The sequence below is a fragment of the Lagopus leucura genome, unplaced genomic scaffold, assembly GCF_019238085.1.
Source record: "Lagopus leucura isolate 7727_CA_CO unplaced genomic scaffold, USGS_WTPT01 Super-Scaffold_100039, whole genome shotgun sequence".
In the NCBI taxonomy this organism is placed as follows: Eukaryota; Metazoa; Chordata; class Aves; order Galliformes; family Phasianidae; genus Lagopus; species Lagopus leucura.
In genome coordinates this window covers 4,138,167-4,165,997 of record NW_024962288.1, presented here as the reverse complement: position 1 = coordinate 4,165,997, position 27,831 = coordinate 4,138,167, and the positions used below count along the sequence as shown (strand labels likewise).

General features: G+C 53.9%; 2 protein-coding genes across 2 annotated transcripts; both read left to right on the top strand.

Moving 5' to 3' along the window:
* Positions 1-3: 3 nt before the first annotated feature.
* On the top strand, positions 4-1,469 carry E2F1 (E2F transcription factor 1; the record flags this gene model as incomplete). The annotated part of the gene is made up of 3 exons (XM_042883611.1): positions 4-66; positions 159-358; positions 836-1,469. Coding segments are annotated over 3 exons (513 nt in total), but the record flags the coding sequence as incomplete, so codon positions are not given.
* Positions 1,470-4,299: 2,830 nt separating this feature from the next.
* On the top strand, positions 4,300-27,522 carry NECAB3 (N-terminal EF-hand calcium binding protein 3). Its single transcript, XM_042883604.1, has 13 exons — positions 4,300-4,392; positions 8,299-8,323; positions 9,324-9,432; positions 16,583-16,608; positions 16,944-17,041; positions 22,967-23,103; positions 23,284-23,405; positions 23,693-23,772; positions 24,082-24,135; positions 24,585-24,697; positions 25,788-25,865; positions 26,172-26,263; positions 26,751-27,522. The coding sequence occupies exons 1-13, from the start codon at positions 4,300-4,302 to the stop codon at positions 26,777-26,779; spliced, it is 1,056 nt and encodes a 351-aa protein (XP_042739538.1). The 3' UTR covers positions 26,780-27,522.
* The last annotated feature ends 309 nt before the right edge of the window (positions 27,523-27,831 follow it).

The window sequence follows — 27,831 nt, the reverse complement described above, 5'->3', positions numbered from 1 at the left end:
GAGCAAATGGTGATGGTTATCAAGGCACCCCCAGAGACCCAGCTGCAAGTCTCAGACCCAGCAGAGGTGAGTTTCCCAGTCCCCCTCGTGGGTCTGCACAGCCCTTGGTACAACTCCGCCTTGGCACTCCGTGTCCCAGCTGTCCCTCTTGTCCCCAGGCTTTCCAGGTCTCTGTGAAAAGCACTCAGGGCCCCATCGATGTGTTCCTCTGCCCCGAGGACAGCTCAGGGGTCTGCAGCCCTGTCAAGAGCCCCTTCAAGGCACCTGCTGAAGAGTTGTCCCCTGGCTCATCGCAGCAGAGAGCCTCCCCGCTCCTGCATCCTGTCCAGGATGTGAATATGCTGCTGGCTGGTGAGCAAGATGGGGATGGGAATGGGATGAGGGCAGTGCCGGGGCTGTGGCACGGGGACACTGTCATGACCAGGAGCATGAGCGAAAAGGGCTGCATGAAGCACAGAACTGAGCTCTTGGCTGTGTGTTAGGGGCAGCCTGGCCTCCATGTTCACATCATGCAGTGCCAAGTAGCTGGACTCAATGATCTTTATAAGTGAGTCCCTTCCAAATTGGGATATTCTGTGATCCACCCAGCTGTCGGCTTTGCTTCTACCCAAGCTTGGCAGAGGCAGCCCTGGAGCTTTCTACTTAGGAAAGGACACTGTCCCTCTTCGTCCCACCACTCAACATGTGGTCTGGGTCATGCTGCCCAGTTGGCCTGAATGTTTCTGAGCTCTCCCAATGCTTTGTGTGCAATCTGCATGGCCTCAGTGGCTCAGAGCACAGCAATTCTGCTGTTCTGGTGTGTGCTGTGGGGCTGACAGCCATGGTCTGTCCCCACAGAGGCACTGCTGCCAGGCACAGCGCTGCCCTCCAAGTGCCCCACGGAGGATGTGAGCTTGTCGCCGCTGGCCTCCGTGGACACACTCCTGGAGCAGGGCAAGGACGATTTGTCGGGCTTCCTGGCGGATGAGTTCATTGCACTGTCGCCACCACAGCCACAGGATTACCACTTCGGCCTGGAGGATGGTGAGGGCATCAGTGAGCTCTTTGACTGTGACTTTGGGGACTTCACGCACTTGGACTTCTGAGGTTCTGTCCTGATTTCTGAAGCTGCCCCACTGCCAAGGAAATGTGGGCAGGGCTGAGGACAGCCACATGGTGCCCTGTGCCTTGGCGTGGCTCTGGTGCCTTCCTTGGGTCCCTGTGCTGCAGCAGCTCTGGGACCCCCTCCATCCGTCCCCTCTGCAATATTTTCTTCCTTCCCTTCTGGCATCTCCGCGCCGCGATGGGACAGAGCCCAACTTGGTGCTTGAGCCCTCACAGGGGGCTGCTCCTGTCCCAGGAGGAGGATGCTGGGGAGCAAGGGGTCCCCATTGGGTGCCCCTCACTGCGGGCCAGCCGCAGGGTGCCCATGGCAGAGCTTTAAGCAGTCCTGTGTATAGATCGGATTAATTTATTATTGTTCCCTGGGGACAGCGTTTAGTTTCCCGGGAGGGGCTGGGGGGGGTATGTGGTGGTGTGGGGGTGCCGGGAGGTTTCCTTGTGCTGGGAAGGGCCAGCTCTGCAGGGTGGCACCGTGCCGGCAGAGCGCGGGGTATTTATTTATTATTTATGCCGTGAGGGGCTCTCCCGGGATGGCGGGAGTGGGAACGGGGGGAGGTGGTGCAGGAGGAGGGTCCCGGCAGGGTGTGCTGGCCCCAGAGCTTACATGCATCAGATGGCTGCGGGAAGAGCGATGGGGTGGGCTGGGGGTGTCCCAGGATGTGTGAAGATGGGGAACATGTGCACCCCCAAGCTCCAATGAGGACCAAATGTTGTCTCCAGGCTTTCTCTCTAATTTCCTGTGCAGCCCTTCAGGCTGAGTGTATTTTGGGTTTGTTTCCTCCTCCCTGGCTCCAAGGGGCTGTGGGGAAGATGGAGGGGCCTTCAGGCCAGGCTGGAGCCGCACTTTCACTTAATGCCTTTAACAAGCTTGTGTTCCGCTGAGCTTCGTGTTTAATAAAGGTTTCTACTGACAGTGGCCTTCACTTTGAGACTGGGCTGCAAGCAGTGGGGAGCTGAGATACTGCCTGCACCCGAACAAATAAGGCCTTTGAGGTTAACTTTTAACTTGAAATGCAGCGGTGGTGCTTTCAGAACCTGCAGGAAGCACTTTGGTGCTCATCTCCCAGGGTGGTGACACAGCCTCAGCCCCAGGTGGGTATTCCAGCCAGCATGGGTGCTGGGAGACAATGGGGTGTCCCTGGGGGGCTGGGGATAGTGGCACATGGTCGGAACAGTGGGGACAGCCCTGGAGTGGGGCTGAGGGCAGCTGTGCCCCATCCTGTTGGTGGGAAGAGATGAGCCACTTCCTTCCCCTCTTTGTCCGTCACTCCTCTTTCTTTCTGCCTGGCTTCCTGCGTGTTACTTGTTTAAACTCTGATAAATATTTCACTCCAGCCTGCACTGCATAACCCCTCTGTTCTTGCTCAGGCTTTAGAGCAGTTTGGAGTCCAGTTTGGGGCTGTGCCACATGTGGCCCCACTGAGATAGACACAGTGTCCTCGTGGCTCCTGGGGCTGAGCTGTGAGCTGGGTGTGGGCTGAAGGGGTGCTTTACATCTGGGCATGTGCTGGTCCCTCCCCTGCCCTGTGGTTCTGAAGATGCTGGTGGCCATGGAGCATCCTTAGCCACCTCCTCTCCCACTTGCAGAAGGGGCAGCTGCTGGGGGCTGGCTGAGCCCTGGGAAGTGGCAGGTTGCACAGATAGGAATCCATTGTGAAGGTTCAGGGATGTTTGCTGAGAAACCAACCCCAGCTGGGAGCACTTGGCTGCCAAACCCAGCCTGGGCGGACATGCAAGTGTAGAGTGAATATTTATCCCCTCCTGGTGTTGGCTCCGTGCTTTATTTAAGGCAGGGATACCACCTGCCTTGCTTCTGGCTGCAGTGAGTGGGGGCAGCACTGCTTTTCCCTGCAACAGCTGACCCATAGCAACAGCACAGCTCCTCCATTACCCAGAGTAAGAGCAAATGACCACCAGCACGGAGCAGAGCCCTGGCATACCCGCTCCCTGCAGAGCAGGGACAGATCATGTCCCCGTGTGCCACGCAGCCCATCTCCAGAGCACTGCATCGGCTGCTCTGTGCTGCAAAAATAACTGCTGTGTCCCGGGGATGAGTCACAGTGCAGCTGAAGGGCTTCCCCGCTTCTATTTTGGATTGCTGGGGAAGGAGCTGAGAGCTCGTGTAGGAGTTCTCATTTCTGACAAGCACAAGGGATGCAGTGAGCGTGGCCCCTCAGCCCTGCAGGGTGGGAGGGAGCAGGGTGGGAGGCAGCCCGGCTCTGCCCCAGTATGGGACAGTCGAGGAGCTGTGCACTCTGCATCGTGCCAGGATCCAGTACTTCACCTTCTGAAGCCCATTTGCATTTCTGCAGAGAGCAAACAACATGGGGAGGTGAAGCACGGCATCATTTATGCATGAGGCACCACGAGGAGCTCCACTGACTTGTGCCCAGCTGTGTTGTTGTGCCCTGCTCTGCCCAGGCAGCACAGCTGAGGGGACCGCACACCCAGGAGAGGGTCCATAAGGGACCCCACACCTAGGGGAGGCATCATGGGGTCCTCTGCTGAACCCCTGCAGCCTTTCTCAGAACCTGGAGATATCCTGGCTGTGCCCAGTCTGTGGCCACGGCCCCCAGAGCTGCTGTGGGGCAACTGGGGCTGCATGGGGACCTCAGTGGGGTCGTACTGAGCCAACTGGGGCTGCATTATGGGCTCGCTGGCACCACAGTGGGGCTGCACTGGGGCCTCACTGGGACCGCTCTGAGGTTGTACTGAGCCAACTGTGGCCGCACCAGGGTGACTAGGGCTGCCCTGAGCCCTCACTGCGACACTGGGGCCATACTGAGTCAACTGAGGCTTGCACCAGGGACACGCGGAGCCAACTGAGACTTGACTGGGCCAACTGGAACTGCACTGCGGCCGCCCCGAACCTGCCGGACCCGCGCGGTGCTGACCGCGTCCCCGCGGCTGCCGACACTGTGGCAACCGCCGCCTCCGCGCTTCCCGCAGCACCGCCCCGCCCCGCCTCTTTCCTCTTTCCTCAATCACAGGCGCGATTCTGAGATGCCAATCACCGAGCGCGACCAATCGAAGCGCCGCGGGGGCGGGCTTTGCGCCGAGGCAAAGTTGCCGGGCGGCTGCGGGACCGCTCGGTGAGGGCAGGCGGGAGCGCGCCGCTCCTGCGGTACTGTGGTGCGGGCACCGCGCTGGGAGGGCACCGCACCGCACCGCACTCGGCGGGCGGGCAGCGGGCCGGCCATGATGGCGTGCGCCGAGCTGCTGGCCGTGTGTCTGCTGCCGGCCAAGCTCGGCCCCGAGCCCCGCCGCGAGCCGCTGCCCATCTTCCACGACGTGAGTGCCGCGCGGGGCCCGGAGCTGGACGCGGGGGCAGCGTCGGGTGGGCGCCGGCGGGACCGGAGCCGTGCGGGGTGAGCCGCGGCCTTGGGGACGGAGCGGTGGCGAGCGAGAGCTGCGCGCCGGGCTCCGGGGGCGGCCCCGGGGCTGGATGTGGCCTCGCTGCTCCCTGTGGGCGCGGATCGCGGATCCCGTCTGCCGCCGTGGCCGTCGGCCCTCGTGCGGGCGGCTCGCGGGGCTGCAGCTGCCCGTCCTGCCGCGGGGCTCGGGCTGCGCGGCTCTCCAGCCGGCGTCGTTAACCGCACTGATGGCTTGGCTGAGGGAACGCGGGCTGTGGTGGTGACAGCTCGGCTCCTCTGGGCGGTCGCTTTGTCCCAGATCTATCCCTCGGAGTGTCGTTAAGGCAATTAAAATGTGGAGTGTTAACAGAGCTAGCAGCAGCTCTCGTGGCGCACCAGCCGCTTCCCGGGTTCTCTCGGCTTCTCTCCCTCTCCCTCCGGGTTGCTGTGCTCCTGCCTCAACTGGAGCTCGCTAGAACGGTTTGAATGCTTCCTAGGCCAGCTGGGTTCGTGGAGCCCAGCTGTGTGCTTTCTCCTCCCGCAGCCGGGTGGGCTCCAGTCTGTCCTACACACTGCAGTGAGACCTGCAGCAATGGGAGCGTGTGAGCACAGCATGAACCCCGGACAGTGCCCCTTGTATTGTGCACCTCCAGGTGCTGGAAGGATGTGAGCCTGCTTTTTCCCCCCAGGCTGCAGAGATGCTGCTGGGGGACTATGTCTCTCTGGGCACATCTGGACATGGTGGCACTGCCAGGAAGCTGAGCTGTGGGCTGGCAGTAGGATGGATGGCAGGGAGCAGCACTGGTGCATTCCTCTCTGATGTGTGTGGTGGATAGGGCTCCTGAGCAGCCCAGATGCTTTTACTAATGAGAGATAGAGAGGAAAAGAAGATAAGGAAAGCAGAGAAGGATAAAGGAGATGAGAGGGAGAACAGTGGGATCTGCCTGTCTGCCTGTGGTAAGTCATGTCAGGCTGACTCTGAAGAGCCAGGTCACCTCTCCTGGCCTGCATTTGCCCCTGTTGGAAGTCACCAATGTTTTGGGAAGGTAAGAACAAGGGCTCTGCCTGCAGTGCTTCAGCATGCATGCTGTGTGAACTGCAGCACTGCTGTTGCAATTATTACTCTCCATATACATCTCAAGCCCAAGAGGAGTTTGTCCCTCAGACTGGAGCCTAGGGCTCGCTTGCTTTCCCATTCTGTATACCAGAGGTTTCAGAAAAGCTGTTTGCACAGCCAGTCTTGTGCCTGAGGCATGGCGGTAAGCTGCAGTGACCTGTCTGTTAGTTCCCTGGGTGACTGCCCCCACCTCACAACCAGGGTGTCCCCTGCTATGTGTTTCTCTCAGAGGGTGGTCAGGCACTGGAATGGCTGCACAGAGAGGTGGTGGAGTCGCCATCCCTGGCAGTGTTCAAGAGGCGCCTGGATGAGGAGCTATGAGAGATGGTTTAGTAGCTTGTGGCACTGATAGGAATGGGAGGGTGGTTGGACTGGATGATCTTGCAGGTCGTTTCCAACCTTGTGATTCTGTGTGATTCTGTGTGTGTGCCTGGGAGCAGAGGTTGCTTCTAGCCCTGTGAGCAGGAGGGGCCCTGTAATGTCCTGCTTTTCCAGGGCTCAAGGGGCTTAATCCCAAAATAAAAGTAGTCTCAAGTCTTCCTTCATTGTTCTGTCTGTCACTGCAGGCACTGAGCAGGCTGTGGCCCCTTGAGCTTAAGCCGGAGAGCCGGGTGAAGGGACGTGTCTCTCTCAGGCTTGAGGCAGTGTCCCTGTGTTTCTGAAACTGCCCAGCAACGTGAATGCATGTGAGGATGGAGGTAGGGCTCTCCAGTTGCCAACCCAGACTTGTTTCTGTTCTCAGGCTGAGGGCAGGTGGGATGAGGAACCTGCTGTCCCCAGCATCGCACAGCCTCAGGGGATGTTGCCTTTCCTTCACAGGGCCCCTTCAGCTCCATTTCCTTGCTAAGATGATCTTCATACATTTCTGCTGCATACACAGGCAGAGCTTTGCTAACAGGTTGCTGGAGTGGAGGTTTCTGTATATGAGTGAAAAGCATCTCCTTGCTATGACTCCAGGACAAATACCCCCAGGTTAAGGACCTGCTTCTTTCCCAGCCCCATGGCATCCCCCCCAAAGCTCTGCCCTCCCTCCTAGCCTGCAGGCAGACCACAGTGAGCCAGGCCAGCCTAGGAGAAGGAAATGTTTGGCCTCCCTTGATTCTGAGTTAGGTAATACCTGGGTGACACTGGCAGTGTTTTGGGGTGCAGGTGGGATGAGCTAGCTGGCCTCAGTGTTGGAAGGAAATATAGCCCTGAAAGCCTGAGTGGAACCAGATACAGATGCAGATCCTTTCGCCTGGAGAAAGTTTTGCTTTAAAACCCAGAGAAATCCCCAGTGTGTGCAGAATGCAAGTTTCTGTACTTAGTTGGTAGCAAGAAAGCTTTGAAGTCCATCCTGAGAGTCCTAATGGGCACTCAGAGTGCCCTGCCCTATGTTCATTTGAGGAAAGCAGCCTGCCGTGACCAGGAATGGCATCTTGCAGGCAGTTACCTAATGCTGGGCAGCTCAGGGCAGTGCTGCCAAGGGAGCTGGTTTTGCTCAGGAGAGCATCCTCCTGTGAGGTGTCCCTGCTTCTGGTTTGGGCCATGGGGATGGAGCAGGGAGCTCCCTGTAGGGACCGACTTCGAGAATGAGATTTCTTCAGGAAACTATGTCAGCTGTCTTTTTGTCTGAGCAAATGGCAGGAACATCCCTGTGTCTGTGTGCAGGGCTGGCTATGGGCTGTGAGCAGAACCTTCAGCAAGCAGTGTGGGACAGAGCTGGGGTTGCAAGGGCAGCTTTATGGATGTATTTGCCAGCAGTGAGGAGCAGAGCTGCTCTAGGGCTGCTTTAGCAGTGGTTTCTATTCTGCAGGTGCTTGGAAAAGAGCGTAACAAAGCCTGCTTTCCCTTTGTCCTGCCCTTTTTCATTCCTGATCTTTCTTCAGACCTGAAAGAGATGGTTAAAAAGAGGAAAGTTGTGACACACAGTTTGCTGTTGTCAGCTCTGCTAGGATGTGCTGGCCAAAAGCCTGTACTGTTCTGTCTGGCAAGATGTTCTCAGCCTTCAGCAATTGTGAAATTGTGCTGTTCCTCTCCGGAATCAGCCCAAGACCTTCAGACAGTTGTTGGTGAAAAGGGAGAGGGGAAGCAATAAGAAAACCTGGCTTTCTCCTGGGCCCTGTGGTTTGAGACAAGATGCAGAGCATCTTCATCCCAGAGCAGTGCTCAAACTGTGCTCTGGGACAGAATTAGTTACAGATGAATGCATTAATTATTAGTTACGTTGCAGGGGTTCACGTGTCCGGGTGTCCTGTACAGGAGAATTGTGAAGGGCTGTTACAACACGCAGGGTGAGAGCTGCAGATGGTTGAAATGTTGGTGATGACGTGCAAAGCGCTCACATTATGGAGTGTTTTTTGCTTAATGTTCTTTCATTTAAGGGGTTTGAAAAATTAAACACTTTCCATCACGAGGCTGTAGCAAAGCTGCAGCAATGCCTTTCCTACCTTGTCTCCCTCTGCGTTCTCTAAAAGAAGCTCTGTGCTAGTGCTGGACTTGCTTGGGCATCAGCAATTGTGCTGAGAGCTTTGTGCAGTGGAGAGAAATGGTTTTAAGCATTTGCAAAGGGAAATTTCCCCCCAAGCAGTCTGTGCACGCTGTCCTTCCGAGCCCCGGTGGCATGGGCTGCCCCACAGCTCCTGCAGGGCCGGAGGTGCCCCTGTGGTGGCTGGGGAGGGCTGGCAGCTGCTGTGCTCGCTGCTTTCCCTGCCGCTGCTCTCAGCCTTGTCTTGTTTTCTCTTTCAGATTTTCCGGCGAGCAGACAAGAACGGTGAGTGCTTTGTTCTGCTGCCTCCTCCCCCTCTCAGCCCCGGGTAAAGCTGTAGCCCTTCCTCACTGAGAGGCTCGCTGGAAGAGCAAAGGACAGGCAGCTCTCTGCCTGGAAGAAAATTGCTTTTCTGCCTTGCCTGGAGGTGAAGGCACTGGCCAGGGACTGGGAAAGCAGTTTTCCCAAGCTCAGCGTGGCCTGTGTGTCACCCAGCACAGGGCTGTGGGTGCTGAGATGTCACCACCTGCACCACTATTGCACAAAGGCAGTGTGATGGGAGGCAGAGCAGGGCTGGCCAGGATCCATCGGGCTTTTTCTCTGTCCCTTGCAGCACTGTCTCTGCCCTCTGTTGGGTGACTCTGCTCTTTGACTCCACCAGAGTCCCTCATGTCTCAGTGTTAGGCTGGAGTTATATTTGGCACCCTTAAACCAAGGTGTTCAATGCCACGAGTGGTTTCTACAAGCCTTCCTCCTACCTTGGCTCTTCTCTTTCATGGTAGATTGCAGGGTCCAGAAGCCACCTTTGATGCAGATCAAAATGCAGCTCAGGAGCATCAGTTCCCTACAGATTGGAAAGAAAGAGCTCATGAGTCGAAGAAAAGATTTTCTTTCCATAGATATCTGATGCCATCCTCATTGTGAGACTTATAATAGGCTCTGTACTGAGGAGAACTGAATGGAAAGCCAGCCTAGAAACTTATTTATTTAAGTGTAGTTTCAATACGTTTCTGAAAATGTTACGAAAGGTCTTTTGGAAGGAAGGATCAGGGTAGCTGAGATTCCCACCTAGCAGCACTTGCCCTGCTTGCCAGCCCTGCTAGGTATCTGATGGGGTTGCTCTGGCTGATGGGATGTGCTTTCAGTGAGATCTCCACTCTAATTATCATGCACAACACGCCCAGCTATCCCACGCTTCTGTGAAGAGGCTGCTGAGAGGATTGCTGGGGCTTGTATGCTTCTTTCTGCAGATATATAATTATTCTTCCCTTTTGTTTAAATGCAGATGATGGGAAACTGTCATTTGAGGAGTTCAAGAACTATTTTGCTGATGGAATCCTCAGCTCGGAGGAGCTGTGGGAGTTGTTCAGTGGCATTGACAGGCGTCATTCAGAGTAAGTACCATGGTGGTGCAGAGGAGAGGAGATGAAGGAGGATATGAAACTGCTTGGCTGTAGATGGAGGACATTTGGAGGCGGGTGCAGTAAATAGTCAGGGTGAGATAAACCTAACTCTTGTGACACACAGATGTTAAAATCCATTAAACACCGACTGTGAGCACTGGTGATGAGAGAAAGCAGGTTTTCTGAATCGGGCACTATCAGATTTACTTTAGTGCCATAAGAGCAAGCATCCATTTAAAATTACATTATGTTGGTTTGAAAAATGTCTTCCAGAAATACGCAGCTCTACAGAGCAGGTTGTGTGTCTGCAGGAGGAGCATGTGGCGATGTGAGGACGATGAACAGTTATCCTGGTGCCTGCTGACACAGGGAGCTGATTTTTCACTTACGTAAGAACTTTCCACCAGAAATGGGCCTTGTGAGTGTCAGTGTAACTGTGAATTTAGGTCAGCACTTAACTCTGGGCTCCTGTAGGTTGGAGCTACCTAGGGAGATCAGCTGGGCTTTGCTGGGTTTGTTGTGCCACTGACAGCAAATTCTGAGCAGTCCCTGAGCTATGCACCCGAGTTGGGTGAGTGGAGCAATTGATTCTGACCAAGGGTTGGTGGGTTAGGTGGTGCTCTTGACGTAGTGATGGGGCAAAGAAGTGGGCTGGTGCCTCTGTAGCCCCTCGGGCCTCTTTCTGTGATATGTATCCATCTGGACAGCTGCTGCGGAGGTGTTGTACCATTTGTGTGAGGGCTGGAGGGCATCTTCCTCCAGTGACTGCTTGCTGCTGTGTGTACGGTCAGATGGGCTTGCTGGATGAGGGCAGCAGGAGGTGAGCTGCAGGTGCCTCCTTAGTCTATTTGGGAACCCAGGGACATAGCAGGGAGCTGTTGCCTTTCTGTGCTCCTCCCACCGATCCTTAGTTTGGGGTGATGTTGGAGTCATCACCGCTGCAGTACCGCTGGAAAACAGATTACAGCAGAACAGAGGGCTTTATTTGACTGGCAGCGATCTCTTGGTTTACCATTGCTTTCAAGATGGGTTTCCTGATGTCCCAGGGCAGCAGCTCCACCAAACCTCAGCCCTTCTGCCCATGGAAGAGGCGGGATGCTGTGCTGGGCCCCTCCAAACTGCCCGGTGCCCCCTGACTCTGCAGGCCCCGCGCCCCAGGGCAGCATGCCTGCTCTGAGAGTCATGTGTGGCCTTGGCTGCTGCAGTGCTCTCTGGAAATTGTCACCTGTAATGACAGCATGGTAGCTATGACAACGTGATGTTTGCAGCACTGAGCTGGTGACATCTATTAGCAGGGAGTGACCATTGTGTACTTGATCTCTTTCATGCCATGCAGACCAGAAGGGACCTTGCAGACAAAGTTAGTTTCCAAATTTTTGCATTCACTAACTTCAAGGAAGCACAGGAGACCCCTTGTCCTACAAGGATGCCCTCAGTTCTCCATGGGAAGAAGGGGCAGATGGAAGGCCCAGCCCTGAGGATGCTTCGGGAACACTCCTGTTTCTGTCCCTGGCTGGGATGTGAGCCATGTGCACATGCATAGGGTTAGTTCTGGGACAGTGAGCACGTGGGAGAGGGATGAATGTGGGACTGTGGCAGCAAGGGAGCTGTACTTAATCTCTCCAACCTGATCATTAGCTGGTAGAGGAGCAGGTAGCATCTCCAGGAGCAGGCGCCTGGTGCTCAGCTAATTGCCTGGTAGGAGGCAACCAGTCCTTTGCAAACAACGTATTTCTCAGCGTGCCCTGATCCTGGCCTGGAGCTCTGTGCCTGCTGGGCTGAGGGCTTTCCAGGCAGCCTTGTCCCTAGGGAGAAACAACCAGCGACTGCCTCCTCCCTGAAGCCTCTCCCTGGGGCCAGCTCCACTGTTGCTAGCTTTGTGCACAGCCTTCCACGAGGCAGTGTCAGCTTTCACTTGGTGCCACTCCAGGCTGGATTTGGCCTGGCAGTGAACCGTGGTGTTTGCTGTCACACAAGTGACATAGAAACCTTGTCCAGGGCAGGCAAGCAGGCTTGGCTCTGGGCAGCTTCAGGATGCATTAGGTAGTTTATTGCTTCATTGACCTTGCCAGAGACTTCAGAGATGTAACAGGGTTTGCTCTCTGTTTGCGTAAAATGGAACTGATAAATATGCACTGGGCTCTGCACAGACCTACCTACCTGCTGCACGGTACAGGTGATGGAGAAATCAGTCAATATTTGGTGTGCTGGACCACGGAACGCTTCCCGTGGCTCTGCATCTGGAGTCAGGCTTTCTGCCATTTGTTCTTGGAGCATTCAGGGAAGGCTCCTCCTTTGTGGAACTTCTGGTGCCTCGTAAGGGCTTTGCTTGTAGCCGTGCTGTCTCCTGGAGAAGAGCCAGACTGGACCAGACCAGGGCTTTGTCTCTCCCAGTATCTTTTTGCCACTGGTGTTGACAGAAGGGACTTAACAAGACTATATGGGAAGCGCCTTTACCCTTCCAGCAATCACTAGTTCAGGACCTTCTTGATAACATCACCAGCTCCTGTTGTCCTCCACAAATCTAATCTTGTTTTGAAACCATTTAGACTTTCAGCTTCAGCCATGCAGGCTGGAAGTTAGGTCCACAGTTGAGCTGTGTAGCACAATGCTGCTTTCTCCAGCTTTTTTGATTCCTGATATCTGCCAATTCTGTGTGATATTCCACAGGTTATCATGAGAGGTATTTCGAGGCTGTCAGTGAAGCCTTCTCCCTGCAGATGCTGTGATTGCTTTGAGCTTCACGGAAACATAAAACATAAGCTTTTATACTGAGCAGAGCATGTTCAGAGGTAGATGTTCAGCACCATCTGCTTGTGTCTGAAATCAAAGGTGGGCAGAGGCCTTCAGAGGTCAACCTGCTGCTGGTGTGCTTCTTGCACGTGAATTCAGCATAAGCATGGTCAGCTCTGCAAGCACACCTGGCCTTCTCCTCTCGTGTTCTGTAGCTTTTCTGACAGTGGGAAAGTTTCACTCTTGATCCAGTTGGTGAATTTGGTCACAAGGATGCTGTGTTCATCAGGTCTGTGTTGAAAAGATTGTTTCATTGTCAGTGACAGCCTGACCCAAGGAAACACAGCAACAGGGATTTTTTATACCCGGACATTATCTGTGTCTGGGTAATGGAGTGCTGCCCAGACACATACTGACTCTCTTTCATCACTGCCAGCCTGCATCTGCTCCCCTGGCTCACAAACCTGACATCTGGGAAGATTAATATTTTAGAGGTCTCATGCATTATTTGTTCTCCTTCCAGAGAGCCCACAGCATCACATTCTCCTTTCCTCCCTTCCTCTCTGTCCTTCCTGCCTGCCTGTTCTCCACCTCCGGTGTCACCCAGTGCTCAGGCAGGACGCTGGTGGTGTTTGTTAGAGCTGCCTCTGCACGGTTCAGCTCAGTTCTGAGCAGGTGGAATAAAGGCTGAGGGGTAACCCAACGTCTGTTTGCTGCATTGGAAGGAGGGATCCGATCAGAATATGTTTGCAAAAAACTTGTAATCCAACATGTTTGTTTGAGTGATTGTTTGAAGGTTTTCTGTTTCCCTGTGAGACATTTTTAGTCTCATAGGCACTCCATTTTGGTTTTAAAATATCTCCTCATCCTAATTTTTCAGCATTTAGAAAACGTTTTGTAGTGAAACTGCATGCAACTTTTGGCAATACCTCAGTCCAACAGCGAGGCTCTTGCTGCATTTCACTTGTCAGAGAGTGCAGCACCAGAGCTGGCACCGGAGCAGAAGAAACCATGTCTCCCTATGTGCTTTTTCATCCACCAAAACTTCTGCTAGAGAAAAGCCAAATGTTTTTGGGGGCAGTGGAAAAGCTCCATTGCTGCCAAAGTGTCTTGGGAGGAACAGCATGCAGGTTGCTGCCAGAGCAGCCGTGTGTCTGTGCTCAGCCCAGACAGGTGGGTGGCAAGGGGTCCTGAGAGCCCTTCAGAGGTCCCCAGCCCTGGGATTGTCCCCTCCTGAGCACGTCTGTATGGGATTGTCCTGCCCAAGTGGACTGAGACTCAGCATGGGAGCTGTTTGGACAAAGCACTGAGGTGTGTGTGCTGTGGGCTCACTGCTCTGTGCATGGACTGATGCAGTGTGCCCCAGAAAGTGTCAGGAGGATCTCTTGTACCTTTCTGTTCTGCATCAGTTGGGAAAATCTAGATGGGAAAAAAGAGATCCAGCACATCCTCCTTTGTGTGGGAGGTAGCTGTCAAATCAGGCTGACAGGAGCTCGGATGCAGTCTGTTGAGAGTTCTGATCTTGAGCCACGAGTGAAGGGTTTGGGATCTCTGAAGGTCTGCTGACCTTTTATTTTTTAAGATCTCTCGGGAAATTCCCTCAGGCCTCTGGTGCTGTGGAAGAACTGGTTGTGTCACATTGCCTCCTGTCTTTGCTCTGATGCTCGCTGTCACAGCATCAGCCAGTCTTTCTACTCTGGAGAGTGACTGCAACTCTAAAGAGCGCAGCTAAGGGCTTGGAACCAGATCTGTGATCACAGCAGAGGTATCCAATGTGAACGTTAAATGGTAAAAAAAACAGAATTCCCATCTGCTTTGCTGAAGCTGATTGATGTTTTCTTGCATCAGTTCCAGGCGCATTCTGACAAAATCCTGAAAACATAATGATGACAAGATCCTCCATCATCAGTTCAAGCTTAATTACCGTTAATCAGAGGCTTGAATGTAGTCAAAATACAGCTATGTGGCAATGTGGAGAGCCTCAGAATAAGTGCTTTGGAGACAGAGGATGCCTGTCCTGCAGTGATAAGAAGAGGTGTCAGAGGGAGGAGATATTGATACTGCACTCTCTTTTTTTACCCTTTTCTTATTGCACTCTGCCTCTTCTCACCATGCAGTGCTGTGCTCTAGCTGCTGGTGTTTCAGTGCTGACATGGGAAGAACCAAGTGTGATTTTGCACTTTTGCAAGGCAGGGGCAGTGCAGGTGCAGGAGCTGGGAAGCAGTGGCCATACAGAGTTTGCCCACTTGGTTTTGCTGACTCGGGTCCGCATCTCCTCTTTCGTGTTACTCACCTCTTGGATGGGAACCAGTGGCTGCAGTTATTCCTCTGGAGCACAGGTTACACAAGCTGTGCCATGGATGCTGCAGTGCCCAATCTCTGTGTCAGTGCAGCAGCAAGGGACTTCCTGCAGCTCTGCAGGTTCCAGACAGCTTTCAGAAACTTGTAGAAAAAAATAGGAAGGAGCAAGATATTTTTTACAATTCAAATTTGTGCTTCAAACCCCAATCAGCTTGGCAGAGCTGTGGGGGCATGCATGGAGCTTCTTAGAGGTGGGATCAGTAAAGCCTGACAGAGAGGAGTTGGCAGGTGAAGGGGCATTGGTTCTGTTGATTATCTGTACTGTATCTCAGGGGAAACACTATTTTTATCTTTAAAACTATCTTAACTTTAAAAACTATCTGCAGTGCCTGGACTGTGGTCCAGAACTCTGCCTTAATCAGCTCCTCCAGTGCTGTAATGTGGATGAACCAAAGCACGTCTCAGCACTGCCTCCACTGCCTAACACGTGATGCAAGTAACTCAATGCAGGGGCTGCAGTCCCACTGCCAGAGGCTTCTTACTCCCGAAGAGGTTTGGGTTTGGTTATGCAATTTCCATTTCATGACCCCAGTACTTGCCCTCCCAGTATTTCTACACCCTGAAATTGGGTTCTCCAGCAAACCCCAAGTGCAGGAGCATCCTGCTGAGTCCATCCTCCCTGCCACACTCACCTGCCACGCTCCCAATGTTCCCCTGCCCATCTCTGTCTGCTGAGGCTGTGCAGGTTTTTGGGTCACGGGGGCCAGGTGACAGCCCGGGGCAGCCAGGTTCATGGGACTTTGCCAACCAACTGCCCCACGTGTGAGCCTGCAGCCTGCTCTCTGCAGGGGGCTGCCCTTGTGTTCTTGGCTGTGAAGCAGCAGTGTGCTGCAGTCTGCTGAGCTTTGCAGGCATTGCTGGTCCAGGTTGATCTGCTTACAGCAGGAGCACTGACAAGGTGCTGTGTTTCCCACATAGACTGGGGAAATGTGAAATTGACATCTGTCAGCTCAAAAATGAGAGGCTTGGACGTTGCTATTCCCACTGGGGTTTGCGTATTTTCGTAATTGGAAGCACTGTGTGTTATTAAAGATCATGGAATCTTGACGGAAAGAGAGATGCAGAAACCAGCAGCATGCTGCAGCCACTTTTGTGCTGGGAGCCCAGCAAGCTCCAGGTATCACCAGTTCCTCCACACGTGACAGCACTTGAGCATTTAAAATCATTTTTAATACTGTCTTCCACTTTTCCAATCAGGTGTAAAAAAGGCTGCAGACACTTGGGAGATTTTGAGACAGCAGAATTTCTTGAGGAGGCTGATTTGAATAAATGACATCTTGGGGCATTTTCCCTGGGAGCCGTGCAGGTGATGTGAGGCATCACAAGCAGAGCTGCTTTGCAGCTTTGGTTGCCTGAGTGTTTCTGCCAGTTCTGGGCAGTGTCCAGCATTCTGCCCCAAAACTGCTAGGTATTTCGGGCTGTGTCCTCCTTCCTTTCTACCCCAGCAGTGCCTTTATAAGCAGGAAGAGGGAGGTTGGCCCTTTGTTTGCAGTGCTTGAGAGTGCTGTGACCAGGGGGCAGGGGTGTGCAGAGCTGCATTTGTAGGGTGACAGCTCTGGGTTCAAGGCTTGGGGCTGTTTTGCCGCAATCCTGTTTGCAGCAGTGAGACTGTGTTCCTGCCTACCTGGGCATGTGGTGGTTTTCCCACAGGACTCGTGCCTTGTCTGGCACCTGGTGGCAAGAAGGTTCAGGGAACTAACAAGCTTTTCAGTCTGTTTTTTTTTTTTTTTAATTATCTATTTGCTGTCTGCAGGTGCCTTGTGTCTGTCAGCCTTACAGGAGCTGCTCCAGGGGCATGTGTGGGACAGAGAGGACAGGAAGGGGACTGGTGTCACATGAGAAGGACCTGAGCAGAAGCGATGCTTCTTCACACCTTCCTTCTGAGCTTGTGTGGCTTTTTATCTTTTTATTAGAAATACAGCCTTTAAAATGCACTGGAGGAGCAGTAAATTCAGTGGGGGCTCCAGACAAGACTTCAAGACCCCACTCACCACAACTGTTTCTCCCAAACCAGCCTCACTATCTAACAAAACTGTTTTTCTTGCAGCAATGTGGACACAGAGAAGCTGTGTGGTAAGTAGGCTGATTTTCTGTTCCAGAAGGGCTTTGTCTCTTGAGGGGTCTGCAGGGGGTTTATGCATCTGGGCTGGGCAGGCTGTGTGGCAGTGATGGGTCCCTGTGTTTGGGTCCCAGCTGGCCGAGGGAGGGTGACAGAGGGTATCTGCTTTCCTCCAGGGATGGGGCAGTTGTACCTGGGGCAGAAATGGGCTGTCCATCTGGTGCCAGGCAGGAGGTGTGATTGCTGGGCAGGAATGGGAATGCCCCATGCAGTGCTGGAAGCAGCTAGCACAGGGGAGGCGAGGAAGGAGACGTTTTGGGAGCTCACAGTGTCTTCTCTCCCACTTCAGATTATTTCTCAGCGTATCTTGGAGAGTACAGGAATGTGCTTTCTGCATTGGAAACGCTCAACTCTGCTGTCCTGGCAGCCATGGACAAAACCAAGCTGGTAAGGATGAGGCAGGAGGGTGGGTAACAGAAGTGCTGTTCTCATCTTCTCGTTCAGCATTAAACGTGGGTTTCAGGGGCTGCAGATGTGGCACTACCCAGGTGTTACAGGTTACCTGCTGCAATGAGTTTTGATGTGGATGGGTTACTTGAGGGTGGATGCTGTGTCAGGCAGCTCAAGCTTGAGCTTCAGTGGATATGAGTTTCTGCTCACAGAAAGGGGACAGGAGTTGCTGTAGGGAAAGGGCCACTTCAGGAAGTTGCCAAATGTTCAAAAGGAAAAGAATGGTGAAATCCATTGACTCCTAGCTGAGTTCACCCCTGCTGCGAATGCCTTTCCTCTTCCTGCAGCTTATACTGAGGGGAAGCAGATCTGAGGCTGTTAATGAGGCCAAGCAGCATCCTGCTTTGTCTGCATGTTGGAGGACAGGGGTCTGCAGCATGCAGCACTGCAGCTGAACTGCAGCTGCAAGAGAGCAGTAGCAAATGCTGGAAGGGACTCTTCTGGGTATCAGCGTCTTGTCTGCATCTGAGGGGTAAGAGGTGGTTTAGCTTTGTACCTGGGGCCATCGCCAGGAAGGTGCGTAGGGAAAAAGAGGCAGTTCCCTTCTGGTCAGAGAAGCAAAGGGTCCTGCTGCCAGCTCCCCCGAGCAGCTCTCTGGGGTGTTTGTGTCTCTGTAAACTCACTTGTGATCTTGCCCTCTGTGCCACTTTCTGGCCAGATCCACCCTCAGTAGTGTCTCCCTGTGCAATCTGATTAAATGCAAATCCCTAGGGAGAGAATGATTCATCTGGAGAGAGTTGTGCTTTATTTGACTTCTTTTCTTATTTATTTATTTTAATAATGAATTCATTGTATATTCATGTATTTCTCCCAAGTACAGCACAATTACTGTCTGCTTCACAGCATTGGCACGATGTATTCATTCATTTAATAGTTCCTGGTGTAAACATCCCAGAGAGTTCCATTATAATTGCATGTCGCTCTGCAGCCCTGCTCAGCACACACCTTGAACCACTCATTTTCTTAAATTAACTTCTCATTTTCCTTATCTCTTGCCCTTTTTCACTGGGTTTGAAGAAATAAAAAGCAACCTGTGCTGGCTTTGTTGTTGAAATTCTAAAGCCTTGGATGCAGCCTCTAGGAAATGGAGCTTGGCAGGGGTTTCTGGTGTCACACGTTTTCCCTGGAAAAGGGAGGCAGGTTTCTGCTGTTGAAGCAGGTTTGTGTGTTTGTTTGCTTTTGCACCTGTGATGGTTCTGAGCAGAGCTGGGAGGAGGGCAGAGCACGTTGGTTGTGCAGCACCTGGTCAAGGTGCAAGTGCTGGTGCTGCTGGGTGCTGCTCCATGTCCTGCCCTGGGTGACCCAGGGAGAAACCAGGGCTCGTGTTGGAGCTGTGGGAAGTGTATCACTGCTAGGGGCTGCCAGAGATGATAAACACTGCTTTCTTAGCGTGCTGCGACCTGAATGCCTTCCCGTGTTTGTATTTCCAGATGGGCTGTTCTGGGAGTAATGGGTCTACTGAGGTTGGGTGGGAAGATTATAGCTCACACCTGAGCCAGGGCAATGGGCAGAGAATGGAGGTTTCCCGTGTGATGTCTGCCTGTCATTTCTGTTGACTCAATCATCCCCTGTGCCCCCGTGGCTGAGGAATGACAGTTCCACTTTGTCAGAGGAACGTCCCTGAGCTGAGTGAAACTTCTTCCTGTGGGTTTTGCTGGAGGTGCAGCAGTGCTGGGTGCTGAGCAGGCTGAAAGGTCCCGGCCTGCTGAAGTGGCCCTGCTATGAGACTCTGCCTCCAGAGCAGGCCTGTCACCTTGGTGGAGGATTTTCAATAGCTGCCTGGTTTTCCCGGGCTTTATGTAAGAGAGCTTTGCATGATGCTCATGGAGGCAGTGGTACCAGATATATGGGAACTGTTGAGTCCCAGTCTGAAGCACTGACTGAGCACCTGGGGAAAGGACCTGGTCAGCCCTGGGAGCACAGGTGAAGTCAATTCAAGTGTGGGACCAGAAGGGGTGAAGCCTGGCTGCACCCCTCTTAGACCTCATTTGAGGGCTGACTGCCAGTGGGGAAGGAGCTCTTTCTGGAGTTTTCCCTGTGAGCTGAGATCCTCTGAGAGAGGTGAGCAGTCCTTTTTCCTTCCCTTATAGCAGCTTTCTGTTGCATTAGTCCCTCTGTCACTGCACCCCTGGTATCACCATTCCATCGTGTTGACCTTTCTGATTGTTATACCTGGACCAGCTAAAGGAAGAAGGGCATCTCTAATTTGGCCTGGGTCTCACCAGTGGAATCGCAGCATCCCTTGGTTGCAAGTGCGATCTGACTCCAGTAGCTCCTTCTTTCTTCTGCCTGAGGGTTGCCACCCCTGTATCCTCCAGGCACTTGTTCCACAGCTGCAGGAAGCCTCAGGTAAATAAACATGAGCCCACTTTTCAAGGTGGAAAACAGAGCATGGGATGCTGCGTTAACACAACAAAAACACGCCTCATGGGAGACAGGCTGGGCTTGCTCAGACGGTGTGGGGCAGCGAGCCGCAAGGAGGGAAATACAGAAATGAAAGCTCAGAGGGAACGTGGTGCGGCTGTGCTGGGAGCTGTGGGTTGAAGCGGTGCCTCTGAAAGCCTTCTTGGTGCATTGGCTCCCACCCCTGCACGCAGGACGCCTGGCACAGACGTGCAGGGTGTCTCCTGGCTGCGCCCTCGGTGCCTGCAGTCACCTTGTAGGCTGCTGCAAAGTGCTGCAGGAGCGTGGGAAGTGGAAGCCAGGTTGGTCCTCGCTGTTGCTGTGACAGCAGTGGCTGTAGGAAATAGCGTCTGTGTGGGCAGCAAACCTGCGCCAGCTCGTTCTGCTTCGTCCTCAGTTGGCAGGAAAAGAAATGCCGGGTTCATGCATTCCCATCCTTCCTCTTTGGTAGAAACATGGTAAAGAATGATACCTGTTCAAGGAAAAGGTGGTTTGTTTGGTTTTTTTGGTTGGTTGGTTGTTTCCTAATATAATAATTGTGTATTTTTAAAGCGTAACTACTGGTAGCTGTGCTATAATATATTAAATATACCTTATTCTATGGCTGAACTTTGCATTTGCAGTGTAACAGTGTCAGAGCAGGATGCAAACCTCTAACAGGGATCCTGTGTGCTAGAATCTTCTCATTCTCTAGCCTGCAAACGCTGCAAACCAAGCTACAAATACCCCTCCAAATCAGATGCTTTGATGTCTCCATTGGCAGGAACTGTGTGTTCACCTACTCCACTCTGTGTCCCAAGTTTAACCACCATCATAAGAAACAAATAAAACCTCTCAAAGCACAATTGCAGCAGTTCTTGGCAGCTTTGGGATTTTTGTTTGGGTCAGCGGAGCCGAGTACCACTCTGCAACCACAGTTCTTGTGCTCACTGAGTTATTTCCTGCTTTCCAAGAGCCTTTGCTGTGAGCAAAGTGAGATGTATTTTATTGAGGTTCTATTGACAGTGGGGTTTGAAGTGTTTATTGCAATACCCAACAAGAGGTTTTATTTTTATTTTTTGTTCCCTGAAGTGAGCTGTGCAGCTGAATCAAAGTAAAAGAGTATTTTCAGTCAATTCCCTCCCTGGTATGAGATCTTCCAAGGTGATGCAGAGGGGTGAGTTGGCATTTCATGTCTGCTGAAACGCCTCCTTTGAGCCCAGACATGAGGTGCCCATCACTTGATGTGGGGCAGAGGGAACGTTTTTCACCATGTAACCCCAAGGGACTTCAGTGATGCAGTGCTGCCCAGCAGTTCCTCACTGTGCCTTCAGTGTGCCCTGAGGCTTGGAGACTCCTCTGCTTTCTGCTGGATTCCTGAGAGCTCCATGGAGCTCCTGAAGGATGGTTATTTCCACCCTCCTCTCTGTGTGCTCCCAGGGGCGTGCTGTGTTTGAGCAAGACAGGAGGGAGCTGGCTTGTGCACAGGGCACATCTGAAATGCTTGCAGTTGTGTTGGGACCCTGCTTTGTCCATTGGGAGCAGTTGGAGGTACACAGTAAGAGATGGACACCGGAGCACAGTGGAAGTGTATGTTGGAGCCGGGTGGGCTCATCTCGGCTGCTGTGTATAGAGCAGATTGGAGCCTCCAGAAATGTCTGGCAGGAGCCTGAGCTCTCCTCTGAGAATGTAGCTGGGGGGCGAGCTGGGAAGGGAAACCTGAGCCTGTCTCAGCACTGTGCACCTAGCACGGACAGCCCACATGTGTCCCAGAGGTGCCCCAGCTCCCATTGCTGCTCTGGGCACGGGGAATCGCTTCCTCTGACTTTGCAGTGAGGCCAGGGGCTCTGCTTTGTGCAGCCCCCTGTGAATGGGCATGGCTGAGGGTACGTGAGCAGCTCACTGCAGGCAGCACAGGGGGACAAGGCTGGGGCTCTGCTTCCTAAGGCCACGCCACCGTCAGCTGCTTCTCTGCCACCTTCTCACTCTGGCAGGAAAGAGATTTGTTTTGAGAGATGGGTAAAAATCCACGCACAGTGGAGCTGCTGTGGTGAGAGTTGTCTGCTTGGACAGAGAGCAGCTGCGGCTGTCTGTGCCTGCTCTGCAGATGATCATCCTCTCTGCTTTCAAGGCCAGGAGCTGGCATTGCACTGAGCTGCAGCCTTGTGAGGTGACAGCTGCAGGCAGAGCTGTTTCCAGCGTCAGGGTGAGTGTGCCTGCTTGGGTAATTACACTAACGACTTTGTTTCTGCTGTGTGGGACTGCTGGCTCTGTGCCTCCCCCTGCTCCTGGCCTGGTGTGGCTGTGGGACGGGGTCTGTGCCTTGCACCATTTCTGACAGCAGCATTGGAAGGGTTACATCCAAATGCTTTTATGCAGAGCTTTTGGAATTTGGGATCCTCAGTTCTTCTGTGTGTTGGAGAGAAACAGAATAGGAATTGGAAATATTTGACCTCAATAATGCAACCACATCACTGGAATCTGTTTTGGAGAGGAGGGTTTGAGCTCAGTGCCCAAGAGTAGGACTCACTCAGCTCCCTGAAGCACCAAACTACCTTTATACCAAAATTGCAAAGAGTGAGTTCAGTTTTCTGCTTGTACTTCATTCTCAGTGCTGGGCTGCTCTGTTGTGGTCAGAGATCACCTCTTGCAGTAATGTTGCTGCAGTACAAGCACTGTGTAGCCCTTCTCAGCTCATTCCTTCCATGGATGTGGCTTCTCATTCAGACCTGTGGGGCCCTGCTGTGCTGGCAGGGAATCTAGGAAGGCTGGTTTTGCTGTGGTGCTCTGGCTGTGCCCGGCCTCCTGCCTGAAACCTTGGGGCCTGGCTGTGGAGCAGCTGGACCAGGTGATCCGAGCTCCCCTGAATTAACAGGGGCGTATTGCAGTGATGTTGGATGGAACAGTTTGGAGCACCAGGGGATAGCAGTTCAGTTCTTTTGGAGCATTCAGAGTTATTTTGGACTCCTGCAACAGGGCAGGAGCTGGGCCTTGATCATCTTCTACAGGAGTGTTGGCTTCTGTGCAGCACTGGGACACTCCATCTGCCTGCTGGAGTATTCTGCCTGCATACTGGGGCCTTGTTGCTGGTACTTCTCCTTTCCCATCCACGTGTGCTGGAAGGATGTGAATGATGCTGCCATCGAGTCTTCAGTCCTTGCTGCCATGCTTCTGTCTGGAGCAGCCAGGAGCCTCAGCAGGCAGCCTGTGTTGGAGGTTTGCAGGGCTGAGCTGGGAAGAGCGTCTTCTTGGGAAAGCCAGGAAACATGGAAGAATCCCCTGTCTGCATGGTGTTACCCACTGTGACTCTCTTGGTGTACTCAGGTACCTTCTAGAGTGTCTGCAAGGCCAACAGGTGGAGCCCAGGGGAGCTTTGGTCGAGCAGCCTGAGCTTATTTAAGGGCCGTCCCCTTCCAGATATGTCTGTGCTTCGCCACACAGAGCTGTGGCGTCTGACTGTTTCTCTCCCCTTCCCCACAGAGCTACGAGACCTCCTCCAAGATGGAGCAGTTCCTGACCCGCTTCCTGCTGCGGGAGACCATGCACCAGCTGCAGTCCCTGCAGGGCTCACTCGAGTGTGCTGTGGACACCATGGAGGAGCAGGCAGGACGGGAGAGGTACTGGGTGCTTGCTGGGTGCGCTGTGCCCTCGCACCACCATGGGGTCACGGAGTGCTGGGACTCGGGGGATCCCTCCTTCTGGGAGGGATCTGTTGGAGCTGCCCTTTGTGACCCCAGGGTGCAGTTGGCCCTGGGAAGGACTGACCCCAACTCCTCCTTTGCTTTTTATCCTTTCAGAAAGGACATAAAGATATCGGAGACTTTGGTTGGCTTGAGGTCAGGGCGGCGATGTGGGCGCAGAGGACAGAAGAACATCTGTCTGTCTCCAACAGACCCCTACTCTGGGATGCTGACCACAGGTACTGTAGCTCAGCCATCCTGGAGCCGTGTCAGTGCATAAAAGTGTCTGCCCCCATCCTGCTACAGCCTGGGCTGGGTGTGAGAGCAGTCTGCAGCGGGGCCTGGACTGCTGCACCCAGAAATTACAATCCAGACCATTGTGAGATTTTGTATCTCTTGAGCAGCAGGAAGGCTTTCAGTACAAAAATCAGTTTCTTGGTTTATATCAGAGGTTTAGAAACTTCTGCGGTTTTCTGAGTCTTCGGCAAGCTTTTGTGGTGACATCTCTGTGCCTTCACCTCTGCAGGCGTTTGTGTGGAAGCTGACAGCCAGTGGATGGCAGAGATCTCCAGGCTCCAGCAGCTCATTGAGAAATTGGAGTGCAAGGTGCGGGGGGCTGGGGGCTGCCCCACACCTCAGTGCCAGAGCAGCTGGGACCTCTGCTCGTGCCAATAGCTGTGGCATTCAGCTCTGGCTTCATTACAGAGCTGCACCAATTCACCAGACTCTGACTTGTGAGTCAGTCTGGACCCACAGAGCCCCACAGATGTGTGTGTGTCACATCCCCTCGTCCCCAGGTATCTGAACACCTCTGAGGTGGTGCTCATCTCACACCGAGCTGGGCTGGGCTGTGGGTGGCTGCTCATTTTGCTTTATTACCAAATTCTCAGCTAACAATGATTCTGTGAAATGCAGAGCCCACGCCTGGAGCCTCTGAAGGAGGAAGCAACGTGCAAAGCAAGAGATGAAGTAAGTGCCTGTCCTGTTGCTTGTCTCTTGCAGTAATGCTGATGTGCGTACAGATTTTTCTCTTGTGCTCCTCTGTGCACTGAGACACTCGCTGGCTTTGGCCCAGAGCTGTCCTTGTTGCCCAGGGCACATGCAGCCCAAGGCACGTGCAGCTTCTGGGTGTGTGTGTGTGTGTGTGTGTGTGTGTGTGCGCCTGTGATCAGCCCGAGGAGGGCAGCGCTCTGCTTGTGAGCACCCAAACCTCTCAGCTTTGTTCCAGGCCCCATGGTTGGGGTGTCCCTTTCAGCTGGAGCGAGCACAGAGGGAAGCACAGCAGTCGTGGTGCCAGCCTGGCTCCTCTGCTGCCCTGTGCTTGCTGTCCCTGCACCATCCTGCTGCATGGAGGGAGGAGGGCAAGCATGGGGACGGCTCTGTTTGCGATGCTGCTGACTGCCTGTCCCCCCCTGCAGAGCATCCTGGTGGCCAAGAGACAGATATCAGTGGCAAAGGGTGGCATCGAGGAGTTTCGCCAGGCACTCAGGTCCTACATGGAGGTCACCACGGCGCAGAGCAGCTGCCTGCAGTAAGTGTGGTGGGGAAGGAGCAGGGCAGCCCTCAGCCCTGTGTCAGCACAACGCAGGGCTGTGCTGGGAGGCGAGAGGGGGTTATGCCAACCTGAATGATGGTGCCATACACCTGTAAGAGAGTGCAGCTTTGAGAGACTTGAGAGGAAGGGAGGAAAGTCAGGGCAGAGCTCATGTCACAGCATTATTTCACATAAAGCGTGTTTGGTGCTGGTGGGAAGCATCCTGACCTTCTAAAGCCGGCCTCTGATGTAAGATCAGGGCTGTGCACCAGCACTGCACCAGAGCTAAGGATGGAGCCCTGGGCCAGATGGAGTCACTGTGTCCCTGCAGACTGCGGCTGCTGCTGGAGTCTCCCTTTTCCCAGGGGAGGCTTTAGGCTGCTTCCAGAGGAAAATGTTTGCGCTGTACCCATTTCAAGTGCCATTTTTCAGCTCTTCAGTTTCAACAGTACAAAACTGCATTTCAGTGCAAGCAAAAGGAAGAAACTTGTTTTGACGTGTGGCAGTGAGAATGATGTGTAATTTTTTTTAGGCTTGATGGGCCTCACAAGAAATTGCTGATAGGTGGATGGTTGGACTGGATGATCTTGAAGGTCTTTTCCAACCTTGGTGATTCTGTGAGCTGTTAGTGTGACACAGGAGCAGCACTATGGGCTGTCCATGTGAGTGGGAAGCAGATGTGAAGCCTGAGAAGACCCTGCTCAGTGCTCAAGCACAGGGAACATCAGAGTGCGATGCAGCCCTACGCACGGCACAGCTCTGAGCTGCTGCTTGGACATCCTTGGGTGTCCTTTGCCTTTGGTGCCCCAGTTTCCTTCCTGCAGCTGTCACAGTCCAATGCAGATTGTCCCGTGGCTCTGGATTTCACTCCCTGAGAAATAATGAAACACCTCCATGCTGCTCCTGGGCTGCTGTGAGGGTCACCCCAAAGGCATTTCAGCTCCTGGCTGTTGAACTGATGTGGTGGGGGTTCCCCAGGTCATGGCTGTGCCCTAGCATTGCTCTCTGGCAGCTGGGTGGGCGCATGTGGGCAGTTGTGCTCCTTGTTCCCAAGTGGCCGCAGCTCAGGTTGCTCCTGTCCCCACAGCGTGTCTGCCTGCAAGCTGACGGACGAGGCCTGCTTCATCCTCTATGAGTTCTGGCAGGATGCAGCTTCGTGGAGAAGGTCAGGGACTTTCTTGTGTGTGGTGGGGGGCCAGGAGCTCCTGCATGTGCTGGGTGGGAGTGGAAAGGGATTCTCTTGGTACTCTGGGGGCCCTCACCAGCCTGTCCTGCTCCCTTGGCCCCTCGTGTCCCAGGACTGATGGCAGCAAAGGGGGGCTGAGCGCTCAGCTCGAGGTGTGGGAGTGGGGTGGGAGCAGCAGTGCTCGGGGCAGTGTCAGTGCAGCCCTGTCCCCTGCCTGGCACAGAGCCCTCCTGCAGCCCTGGGGCATGAGCAGGACAGGCTCCTGACCTGCACGCTGCCCCACAGCCACCTCCAGTCCAGCCACAGCAAGATGTTCCAGCGGGCCACCATCAGCTTGCTGGAGTCCCCGGAGCTGCTGACCACGATGCTTTTCCCAGGTGAGTGGGGGCTCGATGAGGCTGTGCTGCGGGTAGCAGCCTCCTACATCACATTTCCAAATGTGCTGTGCAGCCTGGATTGCTGAGCAGATGAGAGCAGCTCCTGGTGGAAGGTGCACACAGACCTGCTGCTGCCAGCCTGGGCCCCAGCTGGAGGCTGCACTGACTGCCCACTGTGCTTCCCCCCATCCCAGAGAGCTGGCTGTAGCGTACGTGCCCTCCTGGTCCTGGGGGCTGTGTCTGAGCTCCATTTTTAAGGGTGCAGTGAGAGACCTGCTGAGGGGAGAGTTTGGAGGCAGCTCTGACACCGAATTGCTCTCCATTTCGCTATTTACCATGCAGGTGGTGCTGGTGCATCTGCAGGGGAGCCTCAGCTCTCTGAGCAGGCCTCCATCCCTGCTCCATCCCCCCAACCCACCCCTCCCCTCAACACCACATCCTGCCCTCCCTGCCCACTTCCCCTGAGCTCTCCTTTTTCCCTCCCCAGCCTCGTGGTGGATAATGAACAACAACTGACCCGAGCAGCCGCTCCAGCTGCTGCTGGCACGCAGAAGGACACGGAGCCCCTGCACGGCCACTGCCTGCGCTCATGTTTGTCACCTCTGCTCCCCCTCCTGCAGCCCCAGGGCTGCCTGCCTGGTGGCCCCAGCGTTGTTTCACCATTTTGCTCTTTTTGTGTCCTTCATCTATTAATTTATTTACTCCTAGTGCAGCGGGTGCGCGTGGCACCGGGTCCCCACAGTGCCACCCCCCCGAGTGCAGCTCCTGGCTCTATGCTGCTGCTGAGTGAACATAAACAGAACTGGCACCAGCACAGTGCTGGCATGGAGTGTGTGGCTGTCACTGCATGCTGCGGGTTGGGAATGGCATGGTGAGGAGCCAGGGCAGTACAGTGGCTGTAACAGCACAACGGTGGCTGTGTCCTCATGCTGCAGAGCCAGCAGAAACTGAGCTGCTGAGAGCAGTGAGAAGTGAGAGCCAGCATGGGCACAGGCCACAGCCCTGCAGGGGAAGGGAGAATGTCACAGCTATTCTCCTGCCACGCACCTCTCCTGCACCAGCAGCATGGTGCTCAGCACCACTCCTCTTTTCCCTGCTGGCTTACACCAGAGATGCTAATTTGAATGGTTTGACTCCATTCCCCATTTGTAGTCATTAAAAATGCCATCAGCCTGTGCAGCGCCATGGGGCACAGAGAGGCAGGGCAGGGCTTGGGGTGCAGGAGAGGGCTCTGCTCCCCCCAGCTGTGGAGGTGGGGGATGGCAAAGAGGGCAAAATGCTGGGGACTGCAGCTTGTAACTGCTGCTGAGCAGTGCTGGGGGGCACTTGGGGCTGACCTGCAGCCAGCAGCTCTCCAGGGCAGCCACAAACATTTCCCCAGCCCCTGCATGGCCACGGCCCCTAAACCCTGCATTTTGTCCCTATGTTTCTGCCCCCAGCGGCAGATAGGGGAAAGTGCTGCGTGATAAGGAGAGTCTTTTTATTGACTACTTTCGAGTAGAACAAACTAAATACATCTGTAACAGTTTGGGTTCCTTTATACAGTACATTAAATAAGTTATGCACAG

Coding starts and splice junctions, on each gene's coding strand:
- NECAB3 (XM_042883604.1), top strand. CDS start 4,300: ATGATGGCGTGCGCCGAGCTGCTGGCCGTGTGTCTGCTGCCGGCCAAG. Junction 24,136..24,584: donor CGTGCAAAGCAAGAGATGAA/GTAAGTGCCTGT, acceptor CCCCCCCTGCAG/AGCATCCTGGTGGCCAAGAG. Junction 25,866..26,171: donor GATGCAGCTTCGTGGAGAAG/GTCAGGGACTTT, acceptor GCTGCCCCACAG/CCACCTCCAGTCCAGCCACA.